Below are 24686 nucleotides of genomic sequence, written 5' to 3' on the forward strand. Positions count from 1 at the left end.
GCACTAGATAACTAAACTAGGGCCTGTGCTTGTAAAGCCCAAGTGAACACCACATCACATGGGCACAGCACTTGTGAGAGCACACACAGCTCTTTGCACAATTCTGGCAAAAGACCCGGGCTTTCAGGCTGCATTCCTTCCCCCGCCCCTCTCCTAGTGAACACATGTCCTCCCAGAGTGTTTACAGCAACTGTCCCCCAGCACTCCACTAAGACCAGACCTGCCACAACAGCTCTCTCTTCCATCTGCTCCAGATGGAGTGGCCAGGGTCATGCCTGCCACACAGACCAGGGAACAAACGAAACAAAAATATCTAAGACGCTGCCATTATCTCAAGCCTGGAGAAGAGGGTCAAGCAGCGGAAAAGCACGGAAGCCAGAACGGTACAGAAATTACCATAAATTATAATAAGAGCAAACATTTATAAAATGCTTACTATATAGTCCAGGCACTGTTCTAAGCACTTGAGGCTACTGAATCCTCAAGACAACCCGCAATCCTAGGAGGCAGATACTGTTATAGCATCCCCATGTTACAGAAGCAAAAATGGAAACAGTGAGGTTAAGCAACTAGACTTGGGAACCTAAGCAACCTGGCTGCTATGCTGCCCTGAACACAGGCTTTGGAGACGGAGTGATAAACTGGATTCAAATCCTGGTTCTGCCACTTAGTAACTGTATAATCTTGAGTGAATTTTTTAACCTCTACAAATAAGCTATTTATTATGTGAGGTAACTCTTTATAAGCATTCAATACACTGTCTGATGCATAGTAAACACTCAAAGGGCAACTTTTTCTCCCAGGGATTCATTTCCTAGTGAACTATGGTTTTACTTCCTGCTTTATTTAGTATCTTGAGGAAGAAAAAGAGGTATGTCACCCCGCCTTCACAACATTTGGGTATCAAAACCTCTTGACAGCAATTTAAATATTTGTATATTTTATGTCCTTGCTTAATGGGCATTTACCAAAAATCAAGCATACCACATGGTAAAACCAAAACAAAACATTCCCCACAGCGTCAACATTATCATGCCTAAGGTTTAAATAACAAACAAACAAACAAACAAAAACTTCATTTCACTTGACACAGAGATTATCACCTTCATTTTACAGGCAAGAAAACTGAGTTTCAGACAAATGAAACAACTTGTTCAAAGAGAACTAGTATATATATGTTCAAACTGGAGTTCGTACTAAGTTTTCTGAAGCCAAACCAGCAGAATGCTCATTCATCTTTAAGATGCTGCTTCCATAAATCAGAAGGGATTTGAGGTACTGTTTGGGGAGTCCAAGAACCATGGCAACAATTGAATGGATGGAGGGCGGGGGAACCTCAGAAACTCTAGTCTTCAGAATCTTAGAGAGCTAAGGTTGTAGCCTAAGAGGTTTAATCAGATTAGCACCATCAAAACTCTATCACAAAGCAGGGAAAGAAAGCTGACCTCCCTGAAATAATGATTTGTAACCTCTCAGTCAGTTTTAAACATGGAACTTAGAATTAAAACAAAATCCTTCATTTAATCCTATTAAAAATGAAGGATGACTTAGATGAATCTTTTTAGGTTTTATAATTCAAAATTAAATATGACATGCTTGACTTGATTAGAACTCTAGCTAGTAAACCATCAGTGGTTAATCTTACCGAAATAGTAAAACAGCTACTGAACCCAACAGAAAAATACAATAGGTTAAATGAACAGAGAAAAAAATTTAAATCTTTATTTTTGACGAATACTTATATAACACACTAGCTGCCAAGCATGGATTTAAGCACTTTATAATAACTCATTTGATCCTCATAAGTGACCCATGAGGCACAGAAAGGTTAAGTAATTCGCTCAAGTTGACACAGCTGGTAAGCCAGGGTACAAATCCAGGCAGTACTATTTGAAAGGGTCAATAAACATATAAAGATGTGCTTCAATTCATTCTAAAGAATTGTATAATAGGGCGGCCAGTTAGCTCAGGTGTTAGAGCACAGGCTCTTAACACCAAGGTTGCTGGTTCGATTCCCACATGGGCTAGTGAGCTGCACCCTCCACAACTAGATTGAAGACAACGACTTAGAAAATTAATGGAAAAAATTTAAAAAAAGAATTGCATAATAAAAAGAATTAGATATATTTTTTCCCTATCACACTGGCAAAGATGAAAAAGTTCGATTATAACCTATGTTGGTAAGCACGTAAATAAACAAGCATTCTCATATTTTGAAGGTGGAATTGTAAATTTTTTTTAATCTTTTATTTTTTATTATGAAATACACATTTTTTTAATTAGTTTCAGCTGTACAACACAGTGCAATAGTTATACTTTTTACCCCTCAAAGTGAAAACCCCCCTCCCCCAATCCGCCACCCCTCTTCCCCCCAACATCATACATATCTATTACAATGGAATTGTAAATTTAATGCCACCTTTCTGAAGGGCAACTTAACAAAATCTAGGAATGTTATAAATGAACAAATTTGTTAACCAATAACTTTTCTTATAACTACTCTTATGAAAGCACAGGCAGTTATATACAAGGAGATTCACTCTAGTATTGATTGTAATGATGACAACAAAAAAGACACAATAATCAATAGGGGAATAATGAAATAAGTTATAGGATATGTGTCCACTGTAATATTGAACAACTTTTAAAAAATCTATATATTAGTATGTGCTAACATAAGGCCTAAAAATGTATTCAGTCAACACAGTAATTTACAAAATAAAACACACTGTAAAGTCCATGTGGCTTTTCTTAAGGATCTATACATGTATACAGAGGGTGTCCAAGAAATGTACACACATGTTAAGAAAGGAAAAAACTGCATTAAAATTACACTGATGGTAACCACTTTGAGCACCTCTTGTAATTGCAGAAGTCAAACATGACTTGTATTCATCTTTTGTTATCAGTATATATTGAGTATTACAATTTTAATAGAGTTATTTACTTTCTTAAAATGTGTACACATTTTTTGGCACCCTCTGTATATCTGCATACACATGTACACATGTGCATAGAAAATATCTAGAAAAGATCAAATAAGAAACTGTTAACATTAATTGCCTTGAGGGAGTGAAAAGAAAAGCAGAGAAGAAATGGGATGGTTTCTTTACTTTTAATACCAGTGTATAACTCTTTTTAATAACTGTACATTATATTTAACTATTACATGTCTACATGAGTGGCTTGACAAAAAAATAATAGGATGAATTTATAAAAGTCTCAAGGACACCAAACAGAAATTGGCTTTAAGATACAGAAAAGAAATTGAGATATTACTCACAGTGATTGAGTCTAGATTGAGACCTTGTAAGATTTTAAAAAATAATCCTTCTAGTGAAGGAAAAAGAAAACACTTCCAGAGGAAAAAAATCAAAACAAATATCCCTGGAGAGAGAAATTATAAAGGAAATTTACTGTTCTCTATTTCAGGGATATGTTTTCCTCTATACTCAGTACTAGACATAAAAATAAGGAAGCCAGCCAGAAACATAGTAAAAACTGAACTAGTCTGGAATCAATAACTACACTTTGATCCCATCTTTATTTTAGCTATATGACCTTGGGCAGTTGCTCAATGCCCCTTTTCCAAATATTCCTCAAAAAAATGAAGACACTGAACTCAATTTCTAAGATCCTTCTAGACCTAAAACCTTTTACTTCATCATGTTATCTTAGTTTGAAAAAGAATCCCTACACATAATAATCTAAGAATATGAGCCATGGATTAAAAAAAAAACAATTACACTTAAAAATAGAGTAATTAAGGAGATACTTAACTATCTGGAACTACCCTCTGCCCGCTGTTAGGAATTCACCAGGAATCAGGCTTCCAGCACCTTCAGGTAGCAGGAAGCACTTAGACTTTTTGACTGTGCACAAAGGCAGGATGCTATTAAGTACTGTAGACAACATGGTGACTCATTTGAATGGGTTTTATGCTTTTATTCTGGTTTCTCTATAAAATAAATTTCTTAAACATAAGCCAAGTAGACTAGCAAATCTCTAGCCTTAGCACAGACATGAAATTTTAACAATGTAGGACACACTTCTACCCATTGAACACAGGCAGTTTCACTATTAACAGTGCAGTGAAAATTCCTCTGTGAATGGCTTTGTGAGGAAACCCCACTACTACACACCAGGGGCAGGGTGCTGGGAGAAGGGGAGAACCAGACTGAAGAGCCTCATACATTCAAGACAAAAAAAATGGACATGGGCCTAAAAAAGACAACCATTGAAGAGAAAATATAAATGGACACTCAATATTTAAAGAGGTTTATCAATCTCAAAGAAATGTGAATTAAAAACAAATACATGTTGGAGGCCGGCCGAGTGGCTCAGTTGGTTAAGAGCTCGAGCTCTGAGCAACGGGGTCACCAGTTCGATTCCCACATGGGCCAGTGAGCTGCTGCGCCTGAGCTGAGCTGCCATTGAGCTGCCAACAGGTGGCAGGATGGCTCAGCTGGTGAGAGCACGGGCTCCTAACAATAAGGTTGCCAGCTGGACTCCTTCATGGGATGGTGGTCTATGCCCACCCGCAACTAAGATTCAACACGGCACTTTGAGCTGAGCGGCCGCAAGCTGTGGCCAGGGGGCCGGATGGTAACTGGACTTGGAGCTGAGCTAGCTGCACCCTCCACAACTAAGATCGAAGGACAGCAACTTCGCTGTTCCCCTTCCCCAATTCCCCAACAAAATCTTAAAAAAACAAAAAACAAAATAAATAAATAAATAAATGTTTTCATCTATAAACCTGGCAGAGATTGTTACAATGCACAAATACCCACTAATAAAGCGGTTCTCAACCTTCCTAATGCCGCAACCCCTTAATACAGTTCCTCATGTTGTGGTGACCCCAACCATAAAATTATTTTCGTTGCTACCCTATAACTGTAATTTTGCTACTGTTATGAATCGTAATGTAAGTATCTTTTTGTTTTCCGATGGTCTTAAGCAACCCCTGTGAAAGGGTCGTTCGACCCCCAAAGGGGTCGCGACCCACAGGTTGAGAACCGCTGCACTAATAGCAAGTCATGCAAACAGGCACACTCACACATTGCTTACACAGGTGGCAACCAATACAATTCTTCTGGAAACCAATTTGGCAAGAGGCACCACGAGCTTCTGAAAAGTTCATTTCCTTTCACTATTAATTCCTTGCCTGGAAACATTCTACTAAAATAATCAGAGATTGTACAAAGGGTATTTCCCAGAGCTTTTTTAATGAATGAGAAAAACATGGAAACAATTAAAACATGTCCTAACAAAATTGTATATTGGTACAATAAAGTATTAGATGTTTTTCTAAGATTAATGACATTAAAAAGGATAATGCAAAAGATAAAGAATATCGTGGGGTTTGCTTTCCTTTTTTTTCCTAAGTTTTTTTCTCTATGTCCTATCCATATTTTCCAAATTTCCTACAATGAGCACATACTATATTGGGCATTGATTCAAAGACCCATATTTATTTTTACTTTAACTTTTCCAAAGCCAAAATGTATGTAGTAGTTGATGGCATCTTAAAATCGCTATCGCAGGCTTGGTTGCAATGAGGCAGTCACGGTGCAAAGCTGGGTTACTACATCTGGTGGAGTGACTACACACAATTGTAACCCCTTTCAGGTTTTAGTCAACAAACCACTTAAGATCCATTGTGGAAAGAATAAGAACCCTGGATTTTATCTGAAAGCCTTGCATTAAAACCTCCTTTTGAGATCATAAAAGGATGTCATCAAATTTGCAGGATGGATGTCTGCAGCTTGGAAGAAAACACATGGAGAAAATAGTGAAGGACTCAAAAGCCACTGCAGCATCAGGGCTGCAAACAGCAGAGAAGATCATGGAGTGTGGAAACTGAATATTGACAACTCGGTAAAAAAATGATTTAGGAGGATCAGGCTCTGAATATAAATTTGAAACATCTCAACAAACTTATGTTTTCCTTCTATTTTTATGAAAAACATGGAGATATGTAAAAATAACTCTCTAAAAAAAGAAACTACTCAGTAAGTATAACAAATGTTAAAAGCATTATGTCAGTTTAATTGACAGCAGTTCTTTCTTCTTAAGCAGTACATAAAATAATGGTGTGTTTTATCATCAGTGAAATAAGGTATTACATCTGTAATCAGAACAATAAAGACAAGTGCTATTGGCTGAATTGTGCCTCCCCCACCCCAATTCCTATGTTGAAATTCTAACCCCCAATGTGATGGTATTAGAAGACGGGGCCTTTGGGAGGGAATCAGGTTTAAATGAGGTCATTAAGGTGGGCCCCTCATGATGGAATTAGTGCCCTTATAAGAAGAAAACACCAGAGAGCTTGCTGTCTCTTTTGCAATTTGAGGACACAGGGAAGCTGTGTGCAAGCCAGAAAGAGCCTTCACCAGAAACCAACCGTGCTGATGCCCTGATCTCAAACTTCCAGCCTCTAGAACAGAGCTGTAAGAAAATAAATGTCTGTTATTTAAGTCACTCAGTCTATGGTATGAGTTATGGTAGCACAAACAAAGACAATAAGAAAATGTACCATCAAAAATCAAAATACTGTTTAATATATGGTACTTGGAAATGATTCTCTACATAACTCTAAAGTTATCTAGAAAATTTGCTTGGGGTGGGGCAGGAACAAACAAACCCTCACAAAAATATAAGGCCTTACTATATAAACATTTCCATTTTGAGAACTGAAATAAACGTATAAACCTCAGGACATCAGCAGTGTGGAGGTGGCTCTCTTCCACCCTTAACCTGGAGTTTGCATCCAGGCTCTCAGCCTCCACCACCAGCCAGTTCCATGATCTATAACAACTCCAGACAAGTGCCTACATCACTATAGCCACGTCTGTACATGTCCCGTATCAGAGACATCATCATTCTTCAGTAATCTGTGCTCTTGCACACTCTCAGGGCACCGAGAATGTCATCATGTACCTAATCTAGCAGTTTAATGTCCCCAAACTCCCTTAAAAATGGGCAACTCTCTGACACAAGTAAACTTTGAGTAAATAATTAAAAAAAAAAAAAACTACTCAGGTCTTGTTTTCTCTTTACCCTTAAGATAGTACTGTGGTCTCCGGAACATAGGACAAGAATCTGAGTCTATTTTGGGACCTTTGATGGCTGATATGGTATAACTGCCTGTCACCAACATGGGGAGAATGTGACATAGAGAGAGTTGAGAGACACAGAACCTACTTTCTAATTCCATGGTGTGAGATAATGAAAAAGGGTTTCTCAGTATGAAGCTCTACACCAGGGCTAGGGCTTCCTAAACTGGTTACTCTTGGTGGCCATCCTGGAGGACAACTGCAAGGTCAAAACCTTCATCCCCTTAAGAGGGGTAATAAATTTAGATCATCCTCCATGGTAAAAATAAGTCAATCGAGGTAAAAATCTTTAGTAGATCACCTCTCCTCTCAGTAACTATGTCTGCCAGTGGATTCTATGAAATCAAGTTTTTTACATTTCTGTAAAATAGAAATAAACCTTGGAAGTCCCCTTCAGGGAAATGCAAATATAGTAGGTCACATGAAAATTCAAATATGGAGTTTTTTGTGGGAATTAAGAAGCTACACATGACAAAGCTCTTTGAAGGCTAGGTCTATACAAAAGATCATGGTTGTTTGTTTTTTACAGAAAAGCAGCTTTAATGAAAAAAAATATTGGTGAAATGAAATTAGATTTGACCAAAAAATGGACTCTGAATTGTTAATTTATATTTTCTTATTAAGTTTCCTATTACATTTATACAGATACAAAAAGGGATCCAAGTAAATAAGCGCTGTTGTTTGAGAGTTTTGCCACATCCTTTATGATGATTCAGATAGGCTGTGACTTGCTGGAGGTCTTATTGGCCATAAAAAGTGGAAGAGCCAAGACGAGTCTTGATTTCACCTTCTTCTCGGTCCAGAGCTTTCTTTAATTATACCCCTCACTGGAAACAGGAAGGTCAGGACAGACCAGGTTGGCCCATTATGTGTAGGTGTCTGACACATGATAAATGCTCAGCAAGTATTCGTTCCCCTCCTTCTCTAACTCTTTCATCTGTTAGATTTCCCTAAAACCTGTGGGAAAGCTATAAAGAGGATGGAGGACAAGGCTTCCACATATGAAAACCTTCATTAATTAAGGATGTGTTGAGATGAAACATCTCAAAAACTTTATAAACTGTAGAAATCTATTCTTAAGGCTGCTTGTTGACTCCTGAAATCTCTTGAGCAAGGGAAAAAGCCTTTCAGTTTAATTTCACAAAGAAAAAAGGAGAAAATACTCGTACTTGATATAGGCTAAGAGGTAAAATGAATGAATTTCAAAGTATAAACCACCATACAACAAACAACTCAGAACTTTCCCACTTTTGTTACAAAGGAAAGGGTCAAGCAGAAGAGCCTTTAGTGTCTAAAGTTGATGGCAAGTTATGGAAAGAAGCTCTTAGAACCTCATCCTTTTGCCTGAGATCAGTCCTGCTTTCTCTTCTTCAACAGGGAAAGAACAAGAAGTTTTAGAAGGGTTTTGTTTGTCCTTTAAGGTATCACAGTTTTCTCAAGACAGCAAAGCTGTAGTGAATATCGAGCAAAAGCCAGGTGTCAAGCGAGACAATTTTGCAAAGAGGTTCTCTTATTTAACCCAACAACATTTTTGTAGGGTAGCTTAGCTAAATTAAGAAATGTGTCTAAGTTCAAATAACCTGGGAGGTGATCAAGCTGGGATTTGAATCTGCATCTTCTGATTCTAAAAGCTAAATTGTTTCTAGACTTTGTCCCATGTATGAGGGACAATAAAGAGAAAAACTGAGAAAGGGACCAATCAATCAAAGCAGAGAGAACAGCATTATAGCTCCTACTAACACCAGCTTGGTTCCGTCCTATGTTTAAATCATGTCCTAATATTTTACGGAATTTGTTTAAGTGCCCCGGTAAAGAGAAATACAATACCTGTAGTCTGAATTACTTCTGCTTGTTCTGTTGCTTGGAAAACATTTTTGGGGTCAGTTAACAACAAGATACCAAATATCCAGAGCTCAGCAAGACAGTCACTGCACTAAATTCCTAAATAATAGTCTACAACCACAGAAAATGGGCAATGCAGCACAGAATAATCAAAAGCAGCTTCATATTTTCCAGATAAAACAAAGCATCGTTTGTAATGAGGCATTTTTAGAAGGTACCACTGAAAACCAGACTGCAGCCTGGAATGGCTTAAAATACCACATTTAACAATCACATCAATGGCTTTTAAACTTTAGAGGCAAACAGCTTCCTTTTACTACAAATTCAAAGTGAAGGATTAGATGCAAAGCTAACAGATTAATTCAGTACATACTTAAGTTTAGAGACTATCCAATGCCTTAATTAATACCATTACAAGGATATTTAGCCAACCAGCTGGGTTTCAACGATTAAAAGGTGAAGGTCAATTTTTTTTTTAAATAAATTGCTTCAAATTAAGTCCCCCCCTTGGTGCAAAAAGAACACAGATAATTAAATCGAAAAAAAAAAAGACTAGTAAACAATTATTTTGGCATATTAAGCAACCTATCCTTAATCAGTCCATATTTTAATTGAGGCAGTACTACAATTAAAAGTTCACTGAACTCTGCCTCTTCTGCCTTTACTTGAAGCTACTTCCACACCAATACAGAAGAATAACTAGGAGAGTTGGATAAGGCAAAAGACTATGGATTCAAGCCTGGTAGAGGGCAGGAGAAGGGCTGCACAGAGAGGGAGATGGACCAGCCCCTTCTAAAAAGGGCAAGAGGCCTTGCCTGTCTAATGCTTCCAGAATGATTCCACTATCGCTAGGATTAAAAGAAAAACAAAAATACTATCAACTGTGAGCTTAGACTATATCATAGATGTCAGATAAAATTATGTTTCATTTCTTAGAGACTAGTAGGGAAAAAAGGCCCAAAACACTAGCCAAGCCATTTACTCACTATGTGGAAGCAGTAGCTATTATGATGAGCTACACTAGATCTCTGTGCTTGGTTGATTATTGAGGTAGAGGGGACCTGCCCAGTGCCTATGACTGAAGAATCCTCTGCAATGTGTGTCTTGGGGGGAAGTCAAGTCCACCTTGTCCTATAGAAGCTAAGAAGTACAAATACATACTTGTCAGGCCTCTCTTGCAGCTAGAACACAGGCATGGGAACCAGGTTCAGCTATTTAGTTGCACTTGACTCACACATTCAATTCTTTCTTGGCTATTCTCAAGCATTTCCTCCTCCAGATGAATTTTTAAATCAACTGGGTATGCTGTGTTAAGAAAAATGACAGGGTTTTTGGGCAGTGAAAATATACTGTATGATACTATGATAGTGTTACATGTCATTATACATTTGTCCAAATCCACAGAATGCACAACACCAAAAGTGAACCTTAATGTAAACTATGGACTTTGGGTGATTATGATGTATCAATGTAGGTTCATTAAATGTACAAATGTAGGTACGACAAATGCACCACTCTGGTGGGGGAGGCTGTGCATGTATGGACACCAGGTATACAAAAAAAATCTCTGTACCTTCTTCTCAGTTCTGCTGTGAACCTACAATTGCTCTAAGTATAAATAATTTGGCAAAATCTGGTGGTTTTAAAAAATGAACCTACCCGTTCAGAAATATGATATTTCTCTCCATTAAGTCAAGTCTTCCTTTAAGTTTTTCAGTTAAGTTTTATATTGTCTTCAATATAAGGCTTGTATATTTATTGTTAGGTTGATATTTAAAGTTTTTGTTTCTATCATAAAATGGGACTTTTTTCCTATTCATTTTCTAAACAGTGCTGCTATACAGAAAAGATATTTCCTATGTTGCTCTGATATTCACTCTAAACTCTTATTAGATCCAGATTTGATATCACAAAACTCTCAATCTTAGGATACAGCAATTATTTCACTTTCAAATTAAGTTTAATAATAGTAGCATGAAGGTTTTCTGACTGTAAAGTTCACTTAAACTAAAGAGACATGTGGTAAAAGGTTGTAGGCCTCTCTAGAGAGCTTCAAAATAAAGACAACACCTCATTTACTTGTGTTAGATCAAGGTCCTAACATAAGAGCAAGGAGAGAAAAAAATAGATGCCCTCATCTGGCACCCCCAACATTATGGGTTAATATTGATTTCTGCTCCCTTAGGCCTAACTCAAGGTCAAGAGAAAGACAGTGCTCATTTGCGCTGATAGAATAGTGGAGACAAGGCACTTTCCCAAAACACATTTTAAAGTTTTTAATATTGCATTCTCCACTATGTTTCTATAGCCTCCAGAAAATACTTTTTGCTCAGCTATAAGCACTTCCTAGGTAAAAAAGAATAATCATAAAAGACTTTTGCTATTTTTAGAGTTTACTCAATGGCTTTCAATAATTTAATATCTCACTGTACATATTTCAAATATCCATATATACATATGTGTACATATATGTATATGTATATGTGTGTGTGTGTGTGTGTGTGTGTGTGTATATATATATATATATATATATGTATATAACAAATTTCAATTCCTGCTAAATTTTTACCAATAGTTTAAAATAGGTACATGCGATATCTTCTTTTAGGGATAGAAGCTGAGGGTACACCAACTGTTCAATACTTCTAAAAAAATAGTTGTTTTCTTTTGAAGAATACTAAATTTAACTCAGTGATTATATTTTCCAAATCTTCTCAATAGTTTCAACATAAAAGGGTAGTTCAATATTGTCTATAAAAACAATCTACAAAGGATAGGAAAAGCTGAACTCAGTATTTTAGACATGAATATTTCCTACATTTCTAGGATTGTGAGTTCAAGTACATAGAAATTAGTTTTCCTTTGTGTTTTCAACAAAGATTGCTGTTAACTGGAAACAGTAAAGCAAAATTTTTCCATATTGCAGGAGATATTATTACCCAAGTTTCATAGCAGTCTCAGTAGATTAGCCAGCTTCAATTTACAGAGAAACTTAGCTATGATTTACTTATATAATGAGAGTTGGCACAGAGCTCAGCACATGAATGGTCAAATTCCAAGTATTTTCCCCAATCATTTTGTGACATAACTTCAAGATTTAAAATTCCATCTGCTTTATTCCCCAACTAATACAACCAGGTTCTAGTTAAGAGGGAAAAGGCACATACCATATAGATGTTTTATGAGAAATGTTCCCATTACTTTTTCAAGTTGGTTTGCATTAGTGAAAAGCCATCATCGTGTGGGAATTATTATGAAGAAGTGATTCAGAAAATAAAAACAGTAGTAGCTCTTAAAGACCAAAAGGGGAATTAAAGCCCAAATCACATGCTCTACAACTGAAAAAGTTTCAAATGCAAACTATGTTCACTGTCTGGCCCACGTGAAAGACAGGGTGCCGAACATCATTTATATACTGTTATTTCACATGAGTCTGGACTGATCAAAAAGGATGGTAGGTCTGTTGTGAAAGACTCCATTACTAAGTGGGGGGGGGGGTTTTGGCTTGGATACCCTGGCCACTGGTTGGCAGCTCTAACCAGACAGTTTAGGATCTAACTTTATAGTGGAAATTACAAAGGCATCTAAAGAAGCAAGCAACAAAGTTCCTGAGATGAGTGTCAGATGAGCCAAAACTAGGGGAAAAAGATTTTTTTTAACTCCTTTCAGAGAGATAAAGAGAAGGATGTTTTGGCTGTAACCCAACCAAGGGTGAATGTCCCCCTGGATAGAAATTATGGGAAATGAAAATTCTCCATAGTAACAATTCTAATTAATTATTCAAAATTAGGGGTTGATTTTCTAAGGTTAAGAGCTAACTATGGTCTCCTGTTTCTATCATTAAAAGCTGGGTTCTTCTTTGTATCTGTTTATTCATGCATCAATGAGAAGCTTCTAATGGAATCTTAACAACAACTTGACAGCAAAGACTATTTTTAAGGTTAAGTTTGTCATTTTGCATACTTGGTTTAAGGGATAACTAATAAACTGGAAATTTGTCTAGGTTCCATACATCCAAAAAGTTTTTAAGTCCACTTTATATATAAGTATAGAAATAACACATATTAACAATATTATCACAAGGTATTACAAAACCTTTTAAATTAAAGAGTTAGCTATACTTCAGTGATGTTGTGGAAATATACTTATATATATTTTAATAGAAATTCAAACTGAAATACTATTCAACATACAATAACTTGGAAAATCTGCCATTCTCCAACTTTGGATTAACATGAGTTTACAGAGCGAAATGGCACATTTCAGGGAGATTAATCTACACTAACAGAATTTCATTGTGCAATATAGGTAGACAATGTGTAGTTTTCCTAGCAAGAGAAATAGGTTGTAACACTGAGTGGTCACCAAAATAACCTTAGAGGAGTTCATCACATTGAATGGAATGTAGAGTCACAATGACCGCATATGTACCAGAACACTACAAAGAGAAATGAAATCCAAGCCAAATTAAGGAGCTCTCATCATAATGAAAATTAAGCAGTCTGGCATTCAGTAGAGCTACACCTGTTGGGGGAAAATTTGATACTCACAAGATGAAAACCAGTCAGCCAGCAGTTGGTCAAACATATAAAATGCAATTGCATGTGGGAAAAGGGAAAGGGCTTCCTAGAAACCAAATTCCTGACGCACCTGCTATCCCTCAATGTCTCTAAGTCAAGCTCTCGATCTGAATGACCCGTTAAAATTGTGAACCTTACACATCTTCTAGGGAAGGATTTGGTTCAGAACCCACACTCAAATTTTCACAGTCACTTCTCAAAAGAAAGTTCAGAAATACATTTAGTTCCAATATGCTGTTTGTTCTAACCCATATTACTTCTCTGACTTGTCCACGAGCCAGTGACATCTCCCCAGCCTGGAGTGAGTGGGGTGCTCTGGCCCCACACCCACAACGCTTGCTTGACCCAACTCATTCTTTTCCACATACCTGTTTCCTTCTTGCTTCCCTTTCCTCCCTCTCGGCTCTTCTTCAGCACAGCCTTTAACATTTTCGACACTCCTTTGCCTCTAAATTGAAAAGGAGGGGAGGGAAGAAGAGGAATTAATGGTTGTAACTTAGAATATACCCATAACCAGCATACTGATACAAGAGGTAACTTGTGTTCAAACAGATTCCTCAGCATGATATAAAGGTGCCTTGAATTTTACATTAATTTTCTATGAATAAAGATGGAAAACTAAATGCAAAAGACACAAGGGGTGTTTTATAACTTTTAATGAAGTGATCAAAAGTTCATGGTCTTGCTATAAAAGTTCTTAAAAAACCCACAACAGTGCATTCTCTGCATTCCACATCTAATTAAGGTTATGAGGGTAAATCCAGGCACATTACTATAAGGTGTCTGGCACAGGAATGTGGGTCCTCCCAGCCCCACTTCATCAAAAGAAAACATTAAAACAGAGAATCAAAAAGAGAATGGTTAAGAAGGAAGCAACATGGTTAAAGACATGTTTCACAGATGCTAGTGATTACAGAACCGCAAGGAAAACATTTTGGAAGGTTATCAGAATGAGAGACACCTTATAAGCAGTTGCAAAATAAATACAGTGGGAACACATTTTTAACCCTGATGTCAGGGGACGTGATCAAACAGCACACACTACAGCGGGTTTTTCCTATGGATAGTTGTATGACTCTTGGGGGAGGTGGGGAGGAAAGGGGAACAGGCCTGTGGCATTACAGCTGAATCCTTTCAATAAAGGAGCTGTATTTTTAAGCGGGGTTGTCCTGAGCATGTAAAAACAGCACAATGGCCCAGGCCTAAGATGAAACATGAAACCATCCCGACAGAGAGAGACAGACAAAAGGACCATTATGTTCATTATGTCAGCCGTCTCCTTTAGCTCTGTCGTCTCTCCACGGAGATGAGATGGCTGGACAACTCCAAATAGTAACAAATCTGAGTGGGTTGTGTTACCCATCACAACGCACCCAATGCACGAAGGAGAGGAAGGGAGATGGCAAGCAGGCTGCTTCTGAAAGAAAGAAGGAAGAGAAAGAGCTGCGGCGGGGGGGACAACTCCTACGCAGAGCAGGGCTCCCAAACCTGCCTAGTTTGCCTGAATGCTTAAAATGGCCTCCGTGTAACACCCTACATGGTCTTTCTACCCCAAAATGAGGCACAGGTTTTGTGGGGACCACTGAGAGGCATGAAGGGTTTCGACGTGCTGCCATTCACAGAATCCCATGGCTAAGCACACAGGGTGACCTTTCTTATCATTTGGTCCTGGCCTGTATTTATTTTTCCAAGCCCTTTGTTTTTCTGATGAAGAAACAGAGACCCTGGGAGGCTGGCTTGCCCAGGGGTCAGGCAACTAATGAAGACAGGGCCAGGATCCAAATCGGCAGACTCCCAGCCAGGTCCTCCTTCTGGGCTGGCCTGTCTTCTCAGAGCAAGGAAAGCTTTGGGCAACAGCAATCAAACCAAAAAATTCAACAACAAACACGCACACCTGAGAGATACTAGAAAGATAACATCTTAAGCAGAATTTGGAGAATGCTATAGTGAAGTTTATTAGAGTTAAATCATCTTACACACAAAAGGCGCACGGCTTAGAGCCTAATTCTTTTTACAAATGTGACTTGAAAGGACCCTGGTGAAAAGTCTTGGGTTTCATCTACAGGGCAAGCACTGAATCTGGAAGAGGGCCACAGTGTGCTTCCATAGGGGAACTGTGGAAACATAAATGTCTCCTAACAGTCATGCTTAAAAAAGCAATGTAAAATGTAGCATAAAGATTGGTAGGCAAGGGTAAATAATAAGTAAAGAGATGCCTAATAAGCCCAGACATTTTCTTCTCCAGATAAATCAATCAACCTTCAGTGTCTGTGATTTAGCACGGACTATATACTTTAAAAATATAAGGAAGAAAAATATTAATGGAATCATGCCAACAGAGCTCGTCCAAGGTCCCTTTTGAACTATTCCAGATGAATCATGATTAATCACCCGAGTCGGCAACAACCCACAGCCCAGCCACTGTGCCATTTGGAATAGATGTCCCACAGGGCAAGGACTAGGAGTCTGACTTGGGCATCCCAGACACCTTGTATCCTAATATTTTGGGAGGAGCTCAGCTGTTTTCTGGAGAGTCACATCTTCTACATCAGTGGTTTTCAGCAAAGTGAAAGAGGCTATCAGATATCTGCAGTAACAATTTTTTCAATTTCTGCTTTCCTCCCTAAATAGCAAGTCAAGGGTAAGAGCTAATATTTATATTCTACAAAGCTCTTCAAACTGTGACCTGGAGAAATTGATTATACCTGAGTGCAAAAGGAAACACAAACACACACACACACACGAAGGGAACAAAATAAGATTGCTCCCAGTGAGTTAAATTGTGATCAGAGTGGAGCTATGCAGAGTACCAAGAATCCCAATTATCCATAGCCCAAAAGATGTAATTGAAACTTGATTTTCATCAATGGACCTAAAGACTGTGCTCATCTGCAGGGGTGTGGAGTCGTCAGAAAGAGCACCTATGGTAACAGGCTGGGGGCCAACACTGGCAGTACAGTCCAGAAAAGACTGTCTGGACAGTATCTATGTACAGTAAAACCTTGGGATTGCGAGTAACTTGGCTTGTGAGTGTTCCACAAGGCACGCAAACATTTCTAATGTTTTAACTGGGTAAACAAGTGATGTCTTGCAATACGAGTGGTTTGTTTCCTGACCAAATTATACTCGCAAACCAAGGTATTACTGTACTTATAAACACACACACCCACATCCAACTCCAGAAATGGACCCAGCAGGCTATCGAAGCCCAGTGCTGTGTATGTAATTGGCATCACAGAACTACTTTCCCATGTTCTGATTCTGTTCCCACTGGGGAGCACCTCATAATTTGGCTCCTTTCTTAGCCTAACCACAGTGGGGAGAGAGTGTGCTGCTCTAGTCAACCCAACACAACTGACTGGCTTGTTGACAGATATGATTGTGGGAATAAATTAATAAATGGATGTTCTTGCTTTAAACAAACATTCTCATGAGCCTTGTTAAAGAGAGTCACTTGGCCCAGTACCATCCATTTAAGACATGGACAACGTTGGGTTTCTGACTCCAGTGTGAGTACCAAAAGGAAGACAGTGGTAAGTTCTTGAATGTCAATGCCACCATGAAACAGTCTTGTGAGGGCAGCCAGCAGGCTCTCCCTGAATGCCACCTTTTGCCTCATCACACACACACACACCCCTTCCCACAGCAACTTCAACTATTGTCATTTTTTTCCCCTAAAAGGGGTGAACTCAGACCCTGCTACAGAAGTGAGCCAAACAGAAAGGATACGAACCAGTCTTCCAGACACAGTAATTCAGTCCCAACTGATTAAATGACAAGCCCTGAAAAGGAACTCACAGAAGCTATCAAGTTGCTACCAGAAGACCATTCACATGGTAAGGAAGTACCTATAGATAAACATTAGAAATATTAGCACAAAACTTAAGAAATACTGTCCTTTTTCACTTTAAATATTGTATTATAGACCAAAATGTCCAGATACAGCTCAAATACTGGCCAAATATTATACTTCAATTTACGCCCCATAAAACTGAAGTCTCTATGATAGCAAGTAGTACAAATACATGGTTGGATTTGAATATTTAAAAATAAATCTTTGAAAAAGTAGAGAACTTCGGCTATCGTTTCTTTAAATTATATACTTTTGATGAAGAGAGGAAAGACCAGCCTCTAGGTTACAAAAACTGAAATTAACTAATGGGAGAAATTTTCCTATAATGTTCATGTCAAAGAAAATAAAATGTGAGGATGTGACATTACCCTTAGAAGACCAATGATCTGAAGTCATGCGAATTTCCTTATTTTTCTACTATCATTTAACATCTAAGTTTCCTAAACACCACTGAGTCTTCCTTCTACAACCCCCAGAAGTTAAATCAACTATCAAGCTTACCATATTTCCCCATGTATAAGATGCTCCCATGTATAAGATGCACCTTAATTTTGGGGCCCGAAATTTGAAAAAAAAAAAATGTATGACATAAAGATACTGAACTCAAGTTTTATTCATCATAAAATTCATAGAACTCCTCATCACTGTCAAAACTCCCAACCATTAGCTTGTCCTCATCTGTGTCTGATGACAAAATACCCAATTGCCCTTTGCTCTTCAATCCCAATCTTCAATTCCCTCTCTAAATCTGGCCATTTTGCTGACTTGCCTCTCATAGCCTTCTTCTGCCATGGCATTTTCAGTAGGGTTTCTTCTTCCTGTAGTTGGTCTCGGATTGTTTTCTCAGTTGGAGGAGGACCAAACTTATGTTCAGCAGCATGATTTCCATTCACTTTTGCAAGCTGGATCACTTTTTAACTTGAACTCAGCACTGTACGAAAATCTTTTCTGAGCCATTTCTGGGCAGAATGTGGCAAAACGTAACCTACCATAATATACCGGTAACAAGTGCGAAACAATGAGCGCAAAGACAACAAGCGCAAAAAAGCAGGAAATGCAAGTAAAAAAACTGCAACCACTGTATAAGACACACCCAGTTTTTAGATACCAAATTTTTTGAAAAAGGGTGCGTCTTATATGTGGGGAAATACGGTACTTTCACTTCTTGGGTCTCTCCTTTATAACACATAAAGTCTTGGGGGATAGACACAATGTCCCTCCGTTACGTGTTAGAACTCTAGGTACTAATTACAATGGCATATAAAATATAACGAAAATCGCCTTAGATAAAACAGATGATTTCAAAACAAGACAAAAATCTATTTCAGATGGAAGTCACAAGGGCGGTATCGTAACCATGGCCACTTTGTCTGAAATCACTGAATAACACTAGCATGAAAAGTTTCCTCTTCTGGAGTGCCATACTGCCTATTCACACAACTTCAGGTCAAATCTGTGAGCTGAGAGCAAGGACTATCTTTATTCTTTAATATTGGGTTGTTGGAAGAGTCATGACACATTTTTGCAATGAAAAACATAGAAAAAAATACATAATGACTTTTCCGACAACCCAATAGATGCAAACAGAAGCCAGAATACAAGCTTCACACACATTGTTCGCAATATTTGTTGACAGGTTTAATGCCGCTGCAATGAACACAGACGAATGGTTTCCTCCAAATCAAGCAATTAACCAACATTTATAGCAGTTTATAAGTTACAAAGAACATTCCTATAAATTCTTACTCACAAGGAATTCAAGGAAACTCAGTTAAAACCATGTGACATCAAGCAGTGAAATACAAGGGAGGGAAGTGCTGCGTTTTGTATATCCCTTCATGTCCACAACTGAATTAACCTTAAAAATCTGAAGGTAATAAAAATCTTTCCAGTTATCCTGAATAACTAAACATGTGCTTTGTACACACTCCATTTGAAGGAGCTTCTCCCATCAAACCATCCATCTGATCTCAAAGCAAAGTTGTCTCTCAAGGTGCCTCTTTTGTTTTGTCAAAATAAATCAATAATACTAGAGTAGCAATATTTACAAGTAAAAATACTGGAAACTAAGGTGTACATAATTTTTAAGAATTTTTTTATTTCAGAGAAGGAAGAGACATCAAAAACATCCTCAATTTTAGGGGCTCAAAATTTTCTTCTCAGCCTTGTAAGATATAAGACTCATCTAATAAAAACTCTTAGCAAAGTGGGACTAGGGGGATCATATCTCAAAATAATAAAGGCCATATAGGATAAACCTACAGCTAACATCACATTCAATGCGGAAAAGCGAAAACCATTCCCCTTAAGATCAGGAACACGACAAGGATGTCCACTTTCTCCACTTTTATTCAACATAGTTCTGGAAGTTCTAGCCACAACAATCAGACAAGAAAAAGAAATAAAAGGCATCCAAAATGATAAAGAGGAAGTAAAATTGTCATTATATGCATATGACATGATACTATATATAAAGAACCCCAAGGACTCCATCAAAAAACTACTGGAACTGATAGACGAATTCAGTAAGGTAGCAGGGTAAAAAAAATCAATATTCAGAAATCAGCTGCATTTGTATATACCAATAACAAACTATTGGAAGGAGAAATTAAGAAAACAGTCCCATTTATAGTCACTTCAAGAACTATAAAATACTAAGGAATAAATTCAACCAAAGAAGCAAAAGACCTGTTCTCAGAAAAGTATGACACTGAAGAAAGAAATAAAGGAAGATACAAACAAATGGAAAAACCTACCATGCTAATGGATAGGAAGAGTTAATATAGTTAAAATGTCCATACTGCCTAAAGCAATATATAGATTCAATGCAATTCCTATCAAACTACCTAGGGCATTTTTCACAGAAATAGAAAATACAGTCCTAAAATTTATATGGAACCAAAAAAGACCCCGAATAGCCATGGCAATCCTGAGAAATAAGAACAAAGTCAGGGGGATCACGCTTCCAGACATTAAAACCTACTACAAGCCTACAGTAATCAAAACAGTATGGTACTGGCATAAAAACAGGCACATAGATCAATGGAACAGAATAGAGAGCTCAGAATTAAATCCATGCATATACGGGCAGTTAATCTATGACAATGGAAGCAAGAATTTACATTGGGGTAAAGACAGTCTATTTAATAAATGGTGCTGGGAAAATTGGACACATGCAAAAAAATGAAACTGGACCACCTCCTTACGCCATATACAAGAACAAATTCAAAATGGATTAGACTTAAATGTAAAACCTAAAGCCATAAAACTCCTAGAAGAAAATATAGGGAGTAAATTTACAGACATTACCCTGAGCAATATTTTTACTGATACAACCCAGCGGGCAAGGGAAGTAAAAGAAAAAATGAACACATGGGACTACATCAAACTTAAAAGTTTTTTCACAACAAAAGGAAACCATCAATAAAACAAAAAGGAAGCCTACTGAATGGGAGAAGATATTTGTCAATGATGTATCTGATAAAGGGTTAATATCCAAAATTTATAAAACACTCATGTAACTCAACACCAAAAAACCCAATTAAAAAATGGGCAGAGGATATGAAGAGACATATTTCTAAAGGGGACATACAGATGGCCAACAGGCATATGAAAAAATGCTCAACCTCACTAATCATTAGAGAGATGCAAACAAAAAACCACAATGAGATACTACTTCACTCCGGTCAGAACGGCTATCATCAATAAATCAACAAACAACAAATGCTGGCGACGTTGTAGGGAAAAGAGAACCCTGGTGCACTGTTGGTGGGATTGCAGATTGGTGCAGCCACTATGGATCTTAGTATGGAGGTATCTCAAAAACCCTTATGACCCAGCAATTCCACTCTTATCCAGAAAAACCCAAGATATTAATTCGAAAAAACATATGCATTCGTATGTTCATTGCAGCGCTATTCACAATAGCCAAGACTTGGAAACCGAAATGCCCATTGGTAGACGGGCTGGATTAAGAAACGATGGTACATTTACACAATGGAGTATTACTCAGCTATAAAGGAGAAGGAAATCGTAACATATGCAATGATATGGATGGAACTAGAGAACATTATGCTAAGTGAAATAAGTCAGTCAGAGAAAGACAAATACCATATGATCTCACTTATACATGGAATCTAAAAAACTGAATGAGAAATGTAAACAGAAATAGTCTCAGAGACACAGAGGAAAAACTGAGGGTTGCTAGATGGGACGGGGGTGGGGATGAGGGAGAAGGGGAAGGGACAAGACAATACAAATTGGTAACTATAATATGGCCTCAGGGATAGAAAAGACAGTCTGGGGAATATAATCAATAATGTTGTAAATATTTTTTAGAGGGCCAGTTGGACTCATGTCTTGTTAGGGAGACCACTTCATAGTCGGTGTAGAGGCCTGACCACCGCAATGTATTTCTGAAGCTGATGTTGAATAATACTGTATGTCAACTACAATTATATATACATATATATAGTCACGGGATGTGGAGTAGAGTGTGGGAATGGAGTCAATGGAATTGTAATAGGTAAGTAAGATATTGGGGGTGGGAGGGCAGTAGATGGGGGAGGTGGGTTGTTTCTGTATGAGGGGTGAAAAGGATAACTATTTGCATTGTTCTGTACACCTGAAACTAAAAAAAAAAAAAAAGACATCTAAATAATCACCTTGTCTTCTGCGGGACTAGCTTTAGAACTATTATTTGCATTAGCAACCTTTAGTGTTTATCCAAGGAAAGGAAATTGGTGGTGGCAGTGGGGGGTTTGAAGCAGCCTATAAGATAAATAATATAGAACAGAGCAAATAAGAGAAAGCAGAATGGAGACCACAAAGGAAACGAAGAGGTCTGCTAGAGTGCTAGAGGGGGCACACTGGCTGTTGGCTGGAAAATCACGGGAAACGGCATGATAGAAGCTTTCTGAAAGCAAGAGCTATGTCTCAACATTCTTTCAGAGATCCCATGAGGCTGGGAAAAACCAACCCTTGATGAATACTTGAAATTCCAGGAGGTCTCTCTCACATTTTTTTTTTCCCCTTGTAGTAGAAAGAAACCTAGGAATCAAGAGACCTAATCCTAAAGCCCTGGTCCTAGCGTTGTGACTGGGAACCAGTCACTGAACCTCTCTGGGACTGAGATGCTTTGTCTAGAAACACTGAGGGAGAGGCGAGTGGACTATTGATCAAGCAGCTAGAAAGCAACTGCAATAATGAGTCAAGACCCAGCCTTCGGTTTTGCTTAACTTGCATAGCTGGGAAATATGGTATCATTATCCCCTAAGACACATAGGCCCAACCATTTGGTCTTCTTTATTTAAACCCATTTTACAAATTGTACCTCTAATTCTACTGTTTTTTTCTTTATAGATAGGTTTGACTTAGGCAAAAAGACTTCAGATTTGAGTATGAGTTATTAGAAGCACAATAAATTTACAGTTACAAGTAACTGTAAATTTAATAGTGTTCTGGGCATGAAGTTTGAACTCAAATGTACAAAATTAAGTGGAAACTTCCTATTAGATTAAAATCATTTTCAACCTATATTTAAAATATTCTATAGGAAGATACACTAATTGTTTCAGGATAAGTGTCTTTAAAAAATCTGACTCTCCTATGTTGATATTTCAAGCTATTGGAAATGACTATACCTAAGTTTGTTTAAAGACGTTCTCATTTTAGTAGCTACTTAGCAAAAAGGAAATTTTATTTTTGGACGAAAATACCACAAAGTTACTTCCTTAAGGCTACGAGAGCTTCTTTTGTATATTGTGAAGGGATTTGTCAATCCAACTTTGAACACTACCTTCTCCATAAAGCCTTCCTGAATCAAAAGGTACCTTTAATTTCACATCCCACTTTGTACTGACATATGGTTACCAATCAAAATCAAAGCAAAAAATGTTGGAACTCTACAAATCCCCATGGCACCCAGCAACGTACTTTACAAGGTACAACGAACATTAAAGAAATCTCTTTAAATGAATGAGTAGCAGGGCTGTTACGGAAGGGAAATCAAAACCAATGGCAATTCTCTCCTACAGTAGGTTTGGACTAATAATTTAAGAATTCTTCTGGCACCAAGTATTAATTTCCAAGTTTAGGGTCAAAATTATGTGGCTTACACATGATGAACAGCACATGGAATCAGGGCTAGCCAGGAAGGGAGTGAGGCCTTTCGAGATAGGAAAGCCAGAGAGAACAAGAATGGTATCTCAAAGAGATCAAAGAGCAAACACAGTCGGACTCAGTGAATGAAAAAGTTGAAGTCTGGTCCTCTTAAATGAACTCCAAAATTTTAGATGTGGAATAATACCAGACAATGATAAAGGCTGCACGATGACTAACAGCATGGTTTGGTAAAGCAGAAGGTCCTCAAGTGAGTGTTGTTGGAAGCAAGGAAGGCAAGGAACTCGATTCTTGGATGCGGAAGGGTCGTTTGGATGCTACTTCAAGAGGCAGGATTTGGGGTATTAACCACTGTCCTAAGAAATAGTGTTTACTATATGTCAGGTAAGATGAAGAGTTTTACACACATATATAATCTCATTTTATCCTCAAAAAACATCTGAGATAGTTTACTGTTTCTTTTTTATAAGTAAGGAAGCAGAGACTTCGATTAACAACTTTCCCAAGGTTACACAATTAGCGATGGTAGAGCTGGGCCTTGAACCCAGGGCTGACTTGGAAGCTCAGGCCCTGAGCAGCCACCTCCCAAGTCCTCACTGATCTTGGGGGAGTTGAGACAGGGAAGTGACCAGGAGAGCACAGAATGCAAGCCTCAAATACAAGAGGGCTTTTGCATGGGAGCGACCATGTGGTTGTTATGGATTCAGTCAAGGAGGGCTGGGAGAAAGCCAACATCAACTCTGGGCCCCCGGGGGACCGAAGGCCAACAGTTCATGTATAAACCACCTAGGGTTTGGAGATGAATCAGTCTTTGAATGTGGTCCCATCCTCTCTCACACAGCTCTGCAGAGGATGTGACTAGGGTCACAGGGTGCTCCCCAGTGGAAGGTTTGCAGCAACTAGAGACCCAAGTCCCAATCCTCATTATGGTGGTTCGCTCCATAACAACCACACCCTGATTATATTCTCTTGTCGTTCCGCGTCTCCTTCCTGTTAAGTTTTCCACTTGGATCACACACTAGAGCTATGATCTCCAACTCACACTGCCCACCTTCTTGATGTGTACCAATTACAGCTCCCCAAATAAAGGTAAGAGGCATCACATACTTTGGGCGAGTGATTTTGCCTTTCACGGACTCCTCTGTCCAACGGGAATACGGCTCCCTTCCTGCTCAA

The 24686-nt window shown here is 38.2% G+C and overlaps 1 protein-coding gene across 1 annotated transcript in view; it reads right to left on the reverse strand.

Annotated features, from left to right (window-relative positions):
- TANC1 (tetratricopeptide repeat, ankyrin repeat and coiled-coil containing 1) overlaps nt 1–24686 on the reverse strand; it is a 236068-nt gene that overhangs the window by 147422 nt on the left and 63960 nt on the right. Inside the window, exon 4 of the mRNA XM_019636822.1 lies at nt 13906–13985. Coding sequence (XP_019492367.1) covers nt 13906–13966 — 61 coding nt within the window. The 5' untranslated portion in view covers nt 13967–13985. The remainder of the gene's footprint in view (nt 1–13905; nt 13986–24686) is intronic.

The sequence above is a fragment of the Hipposideros armiger genome, unplaced genomic scaffold, assembly GCF_001890085.2.
Source record: "Hipposideros armiger isolate ML-2016 unplaced genomic scaffold, ASM189008v1 scaffold_30, whole genome shotgun sequence".
Classification (NCBI taxonomy): Eukaryota; Metazoa; Chordata; class Mammalia; order Chiroptera; family Hipposideridae; genus Hipposideros; species Hipposideros armiger.